The 10,718-nt window shown below is 53.2% G+C and overlaps 1 protein-coding gene and 1 pseudogene across 2 annotated transcripts; one reads left to right on the top strand and one right to left on the bottom strand.

Moving 5' to 3' along the window:
• Positions 1-751: 751 nt before the first annotated feature.
• On the bottom strand, positions 752-2,651 carry FAM167B (family with sequence similarity 167 member B). Its single transcript, XM_080655082.1, has 2 exons — positions 2,124-2,651; positions 752-1,233 (listed from the first exon to the last, which is right to left on the bottom strand). Exons 1-2 carry the CDS (start codon positions 2,373-2,375, stop codon positions 1,003-1,005), a joined length of 483 nt encoding a protein of 160 aa, XP_080511208.1. The 5' UTR covers positions 2,376-2,651; the 3' UTR covers positions 752-1,002.
• A 2,055-nt stretch (positions 2,652-4,706) lies between these two features.
• Positions 4,707-10,616, top strand: LOC308242693 (myotubularin-related protein 9-like; annotated as a pseudogene). The gene is made up of 9 exons: positions 4,707-4,891; positions 5,059-5,167; positions 5,392-5,514; positions 5,629-5,802; positions 6,326-6,500; positions 7,107-7,323; positions 7,502-7,945; positions 9,916-10,057; positions 10,529-10,616. The product of its transcript is annotated as a myotubularin-related protein 9-like (transcript).
• The last annotated feature ends 102 nt before the right edge of the window (positions 10,617-10,718 follow it).

Genomic DNA, 10,718 nt, shown 5'->3' with positions numbered 1-10,718 from the left:
CGTCACTACTGCCGCTGCCCGAGCTACACTGAGTGAGCAGGTTGGGGGAGGGGAGCCCACAGAGCATTGTTGGGGTTTGTGAGGTGGAAGCTGATTGTGTGTGCACCTCAGCTGCCGAGGGAAGGGGAGACAGGAAATGGGTGGGGGAAGAGGAAGCCTGAGTTGGAAAGTCAGACAAAGAGGGTAACAGAAACAAAGGCTGAGAGAGACGAAGTTAACAAAAACACACAGCAGACTACAGTGACAGAGTCTGGGCTGCAGCCGAAGCTCCCCTTCACAGGCCATCTCCGGGCCTCAGCCCAATAGTAATAGCACTAGCGATAGTAATGATAAGCAATTGAAATTTGCGTTTATTGAGTGCTTGCTGTGCATTGTCGCACTAAAGACATGTCCAACTACTTGTGGAGTGAGAATTAGCACTTCCATTTTAGATTTAGAAATTAAGGGACCTCCTCAAGGTCTGATGGAAATAAATGGTGGGGCTGGCTTTGAATCCAGGTCTGGCAGGTCCTGCATTCTTCAGCTGCTCATTTACCCAAGTCACTTCCATGGGGGTCATTTAGGATTTTAAGTTATTTCCCAGTTCTGATCTTGGTAAGATAGATAGAGCTAGAGCTGTGGGGGAGATCAGGATCCATTAGTCCGTGTCCACCCCCAACCCAGGCCTTCTCTCCTATAACGAATCCCTGGTCCCAGCAACAGAAGACACTCAGCGACCTTGGCCTGAATAAATGACTGCAGAGACCTTGGTGGGAAGCAAAGAGGGCATTTATTATGTAAGCTCCTACCGCCCCTCTCCAACTCCCTTCCCCCCCACCCCCCACCCCCCCCACACACAGCTGGGGCAGCAGCAGGAACAGGATGCTGGGCTTTATGCTCCCAGATCTGAGTGTACCCACCAACCCCCTCTCCTGCCAGGTGCTGGTGCCTCTGGGGCACACCTCGCTTCCAGGTGGGTGGGGGGAAAGGGTAGCAGGTGGTCAGTAGGCACGCAGGTTCCCCTCAGCAGAGCGTGAAGCGTCGGGCGCTGATGTTCATGCGTGTGAGGCCGAGGTGCCGCAGCGGCGGGGCCAGGGCCAGGCCGGCCCCGGGCTCCAGTTCCAGCTCCAGCTCAGCCTCGTCCAGCAGCTCTTGGTGCAGATGACAGGCTTGGTCCACCTTCAGCCGGTGCAGCTGGGCCCGCAGGCGAAGCAGCTGCCCCGCCAGCAGCCGGTCCTGAGCCTGCATCTCCCGCTGCAGCCGAGAGGGGGCATCAGCCGGCTGCCTGGGCCCTCAGCAGCTCTCGCTCGCTCGCCCGCCCGTCCTTTCTTTCCTGTCAACACCCTTGGTCTTTGCACTGTCTCTGTCCTCCACACCCCTTCTCATCCCAGTTTAATCCCTCCCCATCTCTCTGCCCTTGCTCCCCACGAGTGGTTCTAAAACCAAGCTAAGAAGTCAGCATTGCCCTGGCCAGTGTGGCTAGGTTGGTTGGAGCCTCCTCCCATACGCCAAAAGGAGGTGGGTTTGATTCCTGGTTAGGGCACATACCCGGGTTGCTGGTTTGACCCTCTGTGGGATGTTTCTCTCTCATATCGATGTCTCTCTTTCCCTCTCTCCCTCTCTCTCTCTCTCTAAAAAAAAAATCAATAAAATTTATAAAAAAGAAAAATTTAAAGAAGAACCCAGCATTAGACAAATACAGGTGCCTCAGGCCCCATCCCAGATAACTAAGTGGACTCTCCAGTTGGGAGCCTGGACCTCTTTACATTTACACATGTTGGATTAAGAGCCACCTATTCAATATTCGCCCCCCAGATTCTGCCTCCAGAGAGCCTCATTCTGTACTTCACAGTGTCTCTGGGTATAGCAATTCCCAGAGTAGGGGAGGCCATGCCCTCCCCATCTGTATAACTGGTGGCCCAAAGAGCAGGCTCTGTCCCTTCAGCCACAGAAGCACAAGGTCAGCAGATTGAATGGAATCCTCCAGCAAGTCTTCCTGAATAAAACACTGTGTCCTGGCTCCTCAGGACACAGCCACAGGAATGCGCAGTTGCTGGAGGTGGGTTCCATTCCCACCCCACACCAGTGGTCTTGGAGAACTGTCCCCAAGGCCCTCGGCAAGGCTGTCCACCCCACAGACTCACCAGCTCCCGTCGCAGCCACTCAAGGGCAGACTCCATTGAGTCAAAGCCGCAGATGGCCCCAGGTTCCCCCGGCCCAAGCCCAGCTCGGGCCTTGCGCCAGGCCTGGCTCTGGACCTGGGCGGTCCACTCCAGATATGAGGGCCGCCGTGTTTGCAGCTGCAGCTTTGCCGTCAGCGCCTTCACAGAATCCAGGCTCTCTTCCTCCTCGTTTTCTTCACCCAATGCCTGGAATTTCAGTGGCCTCAGGGACATGGAGGGAGGGATGGGTGACAAAGCAAGACTGCAGGTCTGGGATTAGGAAAAGGCTGGTAATATTGCCCAGGTAGTGGCGGCAGAAGCTGAGGGTGAACGAAGTGTGCCAGTGTGCAAGGGTGAATGTTCAAGGTGGGTCGGGGAGGCTGAGTGTGTGAGGGTGAGTGAGGAGATGGGTGTGGGAGGCAGAGTGTGCAAGGGCTGGGATTTTCCAGGACCGCTAACCCTGGAGCCACGTGATGCCCATCCGTTTGGCGACAGGAGAAGCCCTGCTCTTTTGGCCCCTTGGATGAATTTTATTGTCTTTGCCCAGAAGGAGACACCCAGTTTCCCAGAAAGGAAGTTGTTCCAGGATAAGAAAAGCATCACCAACACCAGCTTCTTGGCCCTCTTCCTAAGACCCAAGTAAGGGAGTGGGGAGGGGACAGAACGCTGACAAGCTGCCCTCTGTCCTCACTCATGGCAAAGGAAGTGTCCAGAGCCCTGGCCCAGCAGTCAGAAGACTTGGGTTCTGCCGCTGGCTGTGTGGGACCTTGGATACGTCACTGACTCTCTGCTGGGACAGATCTTTGATTTCAAGCTATGCTCTAAGGAACTTCAGGTTCCCTTGGAAATCTCCCAGAGACTGCATGCAGGACCAGGGCACATCTGTGGGTGAGCTCCAAGGCCAGTTTCTCCCGGCCCTTCCCAGGGCTTCAACCTGAGTAGTTCCCTTTTTTAAACTTCGTATTGAAATATAACACACACAGAAAAACTCACATATCATAAATACACAGCTTGATGAATACGCAAAAGCTTGGAAGCTAGTGGACCAGAAGGCCCTTTGAAGGCAGGAGTCCATCTTCTTCTTCTTAATAGTCAGTACTTAACACAGTATAGGCATCAGTGTTTGAGAAATAAAAGAATAATTGGGTGGATGGGTTGATGAGTCCTCCAATCAATCGGTTTATCTCGTGTAAATTACCAGTTGAAGTGTGACTCTTGCCAGACTGTAAACCCTATGAACAGAACTCAGTCATCCTTTGGTTACAACACTAAGCACAGAGCCCAGCTCATTGTATGGGCAAAGGATGGAGTAATAGGGGACGGGGCTCCAGAAGTGGTCACCGTAGAGGTGACCTTAGGCAGGGACATCCAGCTGTGGTGGCTGAGGGGTGCCAGTTACACAGTTGCTTGCATTTAAGGTAGACCAGAGGATTTCCCCCACCCAACCTCAGATGTAAGAGAGGAAGTAGGCAGTTCCCAGTTTCACTCCCACACTTTCCACCCCTACCACCAGGGTCCAGAAGAAGAGATGGTATTTTTCTTTCTTTTTTAAGTCAGCCAGAGTGCCAGCATTCCAGTCTAAAAAGCCAAAACTATTGCCCTAGCCAGTTTGGTTCAGTGGATAGACCGGCGGCCTGCGGACTGAAGAGTCCCGGGTTCATTTGGAGTTTCGTGCTCCATCCCCAGTAGGGGGCGTGCAAGAGGCAGCCGATCCATGATGCTCTCATCATTGATGTTTCTGTCCCTCTCCCTTCCTCTCTGAAATCAATAAAAATATATTTGTTTTTTGTTTTTTTATTGTTTAAATTATTACATATATTAGTACATATATCTCCTTTTTTCCCCATTGACCTTCCCCAGCCTCCCCTACCCCCTGTCGCATGCCCTCATCCCACCCCCCCAGTGTCTTGTGTCCATTGGTGTGCTTATATGCATGCATACAAGTCCTTTGATTGATCTATTTCCCTCCCTCCCCAGCCTTCCCGCTGTAATTTGACAGTCTGTTCGGTGCTTTACTGCCTCTGTATCTATCTTTTTATTCATCAGGTTATAATGTTCTTTATTTTCCATAAATGAGATCATGTGGTATTTTTCTTTCATTGCCTGGCTTATTTCACTTAACATAATGCTCTCCAGGTCCATCCATGCTGCTGCAAATGGTAAGAATTCCTTCTTTTTTATAGCAGCGTAGTATTCCATTGTGCAGAATAAAAATATATTTGTAAAAAATAAAGTAAAAAGCCAAAAATATAGAGTGCCTCATGCGAATTAAGCACCAGGCTAAGGGTTTAAGCAAGATTATTATTCCCATTTCACAGACGGTGAAATTGAGGTTTCCTTAAGTTCTGCCTGGGGTCCTCGCTAAGAGGTGCTGGCAGTAAGAGGGGGAAATTTCTTTGGAACTGTGTTATCCCTTCCTCCAAGGGGCCTCCTTAACAGCTGTCCTGCGGGGCGCCAGCTGCCCAGCCAGTTCCTGTCCCTTTTGGAGCCCGAGCTTGCCCCGCCTGACGTCTGACGCTCCTGGAGTCTGTCCTTTTGCTGGGCCCCAGGCCCACCTCCGGAGGAATGGCGTTCTTGGAGTTGATCCGCACCAGCCGGGCCCAAGCAGAGCTCTTGCGGGGCCAGGAGGCGGCCCCACTGCGTGGCACGCTGTGCGTTACCGGCCACCACCTGCTGCTGTCTCCAGGGCCCCAGGAGACTCTGGACCTTTGGCTGCTGCTGTTGCGTAGTGTTGACTCCATCGAGAAGCGGTGAGCTTGGCGGGGGCGACCCTGGAGTTGGGGACTTCGCGGTTCCGCGGAGCGAGGGGAAAGAACAAGTGCAGTTGGAGCTGGTGCATTACGTCCAATCCTATAACTGGTTTCTCCTCCCCTGATGGGGGGCGGGGTACACTTAGCCTAAACCCGTTCATCCCCAGGGTCGCGGGTGGTTCTGGCACCATCACTCTGCGCTGTAAGGAAATGCGCGTGCTACAGCTGGACATAGAGGGCGTGGACGCGACGCTCGACATAGCCCGCTCCATCGAGGTACGCCGCGGTGCACCCGAGGCACTTAAGCTATCCCTATCCCGTAACGACGGTAGTAAAAAGGGGTTACTGAGCAAGAGTATTCAGCAGCCAGTGTTATCCCGGGGCACAGCTAATGGCTAGGGAACCCGGGTGGTCTGGAGTACTTGGAGAGGCGGGAGCTGCGGAACCGAGGGGCTGGAAGGTGTGGGTGGGATGATCCCACCTTTCCCAGATCCCCTGACTCCTTCTCCCCGGAATCGGTCATCACCTCCTATGTGTTCTTCTACCGTCCCAAGGGCTTGAGATTGGGCGACGCCTGGCACTTCCACCCGCCCGAATGCTACTACAAGGGAATAGCACGCGAGGTGGTGCGGTCGTGGGGGCCTCGGGATGTGGAAGCGCTGGGCCTGGGAGGGGCGCGGGGACATGGCACTCACTGGGTGCTCTAGAGCTGGCCTTCGCCCCTCCCTGCGCTGCAGAGCAACGCGTGGAGGCTGAGCGAGATGAACAAGGACTTCAGCTTGTGCACCAGTTACCCCCGCGCCGTGATCGTGCCTCGCGCTGGGGACAACGAGGCCCTGGAACTCAGCGCCCGCTTCCACCAGGGAGGCCGCTAACCTGTGCTCAGCTACCACCACGCTCCCAGCGGAACCGTGCGCCCCGCCCCTCCCCTCCCCTCCCCTCCCCTCCCCTCCCCTCCCCAGATTCCGCCACTAGGACCAACCGCGTCCCTATTTGGCCCTTTTCTGCTTTGGCCGGGCCAACTCGCTGCCCCGCCGCTGCCCTGGCTCTTGCCCTGGCTCCAGCCTTTTCTGGCCCCGCCGGGTCTTGCCTCCAACTGGCCTCGCCCGCCCAGCCTCCCCCGACTCGGGCCCCGCCTCTCCCGGGTTTCGGAGTCTGAGCTCCGGGGCCCCGCCTCCTGGTCCGTCCGGGTCTCGGAAGCCTAGTCCCTCTTTTGTCAACCCAGGACCCGCGCAAGGTCTACTCATCGGGCCCTTCCCTGACCCCACCACAAGCAACTCAGACCCGGGTCCGAGGCTTGCGAATTCCGCTCGGAAGGCTCCTGCGCCCCAGCCCGCGCCTGCTAGCTCTGAGCCGCTCCAGTGTAGACTCGCCCAGGGGCTCTAAGCGAAGTTCGTGTGGGTACGGCTTCCGGAGCCCAGTCGCTGTCTGCAGGTGCTGCTACGATCCAGCCAGCCCCTGACCGGGCCCCAGAAGCGGCGCTGCGCTGAGGTTGAGGAGCTGCTGCGAGCTATGCTGGCTGGGGCTCCTTTGGCTCAGTGGATAGAGCGTTGGCCTCGGGACCGCAGGGTCTCAGGTTCAGTTCCGGTCAGGGGCACAGGCCTGGGTTGTGGGCTTGATCCCCAGTAGGGGGCGTGCAGGAGGCAGCCAATCAATGATTCTCTCTCATCATTGATGTTCCTATCTCCCTCTCTCTCTCTCTCTCCTTTCCTCTCTGAAATCAATAAAAATATATATTTAATAAACCGGTTTGGCTCAGTGGATAGAGCGTTGGCCTGTGGACTGAAGGGTCCCAGGTTCAATTCCGGTCAAGGGCACGTACCTTGGTTGCGGGCACATCCCCAGTAGGGGGTGTGCAGGAGGCAGCTGATCACGATGTTTCTAACTCTATCCCTCTCCCTTCCTCTCTGTGAAAAAAATCAATGAAATATATTAAAAATAAATAAATAAAAATTGGGGTTTTCTCAGGGCATTCTGTCTTTCCCCAGAGCACTGAGTGACCCCTTCCCAGGTATATTGTGCTTCCCCACCAAACACAGGAGGTCTCCTCAAATGGTATCGGGGTCTCCTTCATCAGATTAGGAAGTCCTCAAGGATACTGAATCATTTCCATCAGATTAGGTAGGCTTCCCGAAGGGTCCTGGGTCCCTCTTGTCAGATGGGCTCCTCTGAGGGTTCTATGTCTCCCTCTTTGGTCTGGAGCATTTGTTCCCAGGCTGTGCTCACAGGAGCTGGGGCTGGGGGAGGGATGACCAGACTCCCACTTGTGCAGGGGCGACCCTACAGGAAAGCTTTGTGTGCCTGATGGAGGCCTGTGGGGACCTGTGGCAGAGCATGGACCACTGGCTTAGTTGACTTGAGGGATGCCACTGGCTGGCATGTGTGAAGGAGGCACTGAGCACAGCCTGTCTAGTAGCTCAGGGCATGGAGAGGTAAGACTCCCTACCCTATTACATGGAGAATAGGGCAGGATGGGCAGGACTCTCAATCCTTGGGCACAGAACCATACCTCAATAAGCAAATACAGCCCAGAACTGGGCCCATTCTATCCCCGCCTGGCCACCCCAGGCAGGGAAGAACCGGCCACTGTTGATAGCTCTGGGCCCACAGGGAAAGGGCTTGCATTCTGGTGCACAGGGCTGAAGGCACCGACAGCACCCTGCTGGTGACTTCACTGGCCCAACTCATCCTGGACCCCTTAAGCCAGACCATGGCTGGATTCCAGGAACTGGTGGAGTGGGAGTGGACCCAGGTAAGTGACCACCCAGCCCCAGCCCTACCCCTCTATCCAGTAACCCTGCTTCCTTGTACCTATTGCTCTGCCCCTCCTCTGGCCAGCCATCGCTTCCAGCTGCACTGTGCCCACTCGGCCTTCTTCTATGCCCGCCCCAAGCACGAGGCGTCCACCTTTCTCCTCTTTCTGGACTGTGTGTGGCAGCTGGGCCACCAGTTCCCGCTGTCGCTGGAGTTTGGGGAGAGGTTGCTATTGGTGTTGTTTGAGCACGTCTATGCCTCCCCTTTTGGCACCTTCCACTGCAACAGCGAAAAGGAGAGGCGAGCTAAAGGGGTGTCAAGGTGGCTCAGGGGGCAGGCATAGGACAGGGTCAGATATCTGCTGCATCAGCACCCTACTTCCTTAGAAGACATCTTTCCCTTTCAGATGAGTTTCTGTCTTAGGAAAACTTTGAGTGTCCTCTCCTTTCCTACCTCCAAATCTCACACTTTCTCCTAACGTTTGCGAACCCAGAGGTGAATGGGTCTGAGGTCAGTCCTCTGAACCTCCCCACGCTGTCCATAATCAAGAGCAATTGCAGCCCTAACCGGTTTGGCTCAGTGGATAGAGCGTCGACTTGTGGACTGAAAGGTCCCAGGTTCGATTCCGGTCAAGGGCATGTACCTTGGTTGCTGGCACATCCCCAGTAGGAGGTGTGCAGGAGGCAGCTGATTGATGTTTCTCTCTCATCGATGTTTCTAACTCTCTATCCCTCTCCCTTCCTCTCTGTAAAAAAGCAATAAAATATATTAAAAAAAAAAAGAGCAATTGCATCCTTTACTTAAAAACAAGGACTGAAAAAGTTGCTGCAAAAAGAAATTATTTCTGAGGCTCTACCTACTGCAGGATTGATTCTAGTGAAGCAATAGAGTAGAGGTTGAAAGCTGAGTCCAATTTTTTGGGCTCGGATTCTGGTTCCACCACTCACCTGCTGGGTAATCATAAGTAAACTTGAGTCTTGGTTTGCTCATTAGTAGCAAAGAGAGGATCATAATCGCAGCCATAATATTTTTTTTAAATATATTTTATTGATTTTTCACAGAGAGGGAGAGGGATAGAGAATTAGAAACATCGATCAGCTGCCTCCTGCACACTCCCCACCGGGTGTGTGCCCGCAACCAAGGTACATGCCTTTGACCGGAATCGAACCTGGGAACTTTGAGTCCGCAGGCCGACACTCTATCCACTGAGCCAAACCGGTTAGGGCCGCAGCCATAATCTATTGGGATGGTGGTGATGGTGTGAGGATTAGCAGGGTTTAAGCATGGGAAGTGCTTAGCACAGTGAGCACAGTGCCTGGCTCAACCATTGAGCAACACCAGCCGGGCAGTGTGGGTTATTTTTATTATTTCTCTCATGAGACTGAACTGTTGGAAGGGTTCTCTCCAGGAAGGTGGAGATCATACTAATCTTTTGTTGCCTAGGTCCCCCACCCCCTTGTTTTTACCAACTTCATTCATGGGTCATCCAGGTTAGAAATGATCTGTTTACCTCCCTCCTTCATCCTTCGTATTTTGTCTTTCTCCTAAAAACTTCATAGCTTAGTCCTCTCACGTCAAGGCTACTTCTACCAACCCCAAACCAAATTCTTTCCACGCGGACCATTGGAACAGTCACCACACTACTCTATTTCCACTTTCATCATTCATCAGTTTTTTAAAAAGCCCCGGCCAATGTGGTTCAGCAGTTAAGCATTGACCTATGAACCAAGAGGTCATGATTCGAGTCCAGGTCAGGGGACAGCCCAGGTTGCAGGCTCCATCCCCAGTAGGGGGTGTGCAGGAGGCAGTTGATCAATGCTTTTCTCTCATCATTGATGTTTCTCTCTCTCTTTTTCTCTAAAATCAACTTAAAAATATATTTTAAAAATTAACTCTACAGTTCAGATCTGTACATTACACAATTAAAAAAAGCAACAACTCATCAGTCCTGACCTATCAACACTCACACTGGGGCCTTTTCCACTTTATTGCTCTTGCCCATGCAGTTCCCCTTAGTTATTTACATGTTTGCACACCTGGTGGACTTCTGCTGAAAGGCCCAGCTTAAATGGCATTTTCCTAATTAGCCTTCCCTGACACTTGCAGGCAAAGCTAAGCAGAACCCCTTATAAACAGGACTTGTCTTGCTCAGCTTTCTGACTGCAATAACATTTGCAAGAAAAAGGTTATCACTACCCCGGGTGGCTGTCACCCTACTAAAAATCCAAGCACATAGCTGAGTCTGGCACTCCCTCCCTCATTCCCTACAGATGCCTGTGTGAAGTAAGAATTCGAACACACTCCTTGTGCTCTGGGCTCAACCAGCCAAGAGCAACGAAAACTCTGGAACCTGCTCTATGTCCTCAATCCTTTGGCCATCTGGCCTTCTGTGGAGCCTCACAGCCTGCGACTGTGGCACAGTGATCCCTTCTCCCCTAGGGAGCTATCCTCTCTGCTTAACTTTCTTTTTTTATATATATATTTTTATTGATTTCAGAGAGGAAGAGATAGAAACATCAATGAGAATCATTAATTGGCTGCCTACTGCGCGCCCCCCACTGAGGATTGAGCCCAAAACCCTGGCATGTGACCTTTACCAGAATCAAACCCCGGACTTTTCAGTCTGCAGGCTGATGCTCTACCACTGAGCCAAACCTACCACGGAGCCAAACCGGATAGGCACTGCTTAACTTCCTTACTTGTCCTTCTCTTCCTTGGGCCTATGTCTGCGCTGGACACCGCCCCCGCTCCGCCCCCCGCTCCCGCCAAGCCTTCAGAGGTAGCATGGGAGGCGTGGCAAATAGCGACAGATGAAAAGACAAAAGGCTCTCAGCCAATGCTTTCAGCCTCTGAGCCCCAGCCCTAAGTGCTGGCATCTCCTAGGGTGGCTGAGATGTTCCTGAGACCTCTCCAGGCCCCACAGCACCTTCGGACCTTGGATGAAGGTGCCTGCAACCAGCCTAGCTCATAATACTGAACTTCCAGGTTTGAAGTGTCCAAAGAAAGTGTAGGGAGGTCCAAATAATCAAGGTCTCCATGCCTGGATAGCAGCTCACTGGGGTGTCACACTGAG

This window comes from Plecotus auritus (assembly GCF_963455305.1).
Source record: "Plecotus auritus genome assembly, chromosome: 2".
Lineage (NCBI taxonomy): Eukaryota > Metazoa > Chordata > Mammalia > Chiroptera > Vespertilionidae > Plecotus > Plecotus auritus.
The sequence above is the reverse complement of the archived record's forward strand: the minus strand, read 5'-3'. Positions and strand labels throughout refer to the sequence as shown.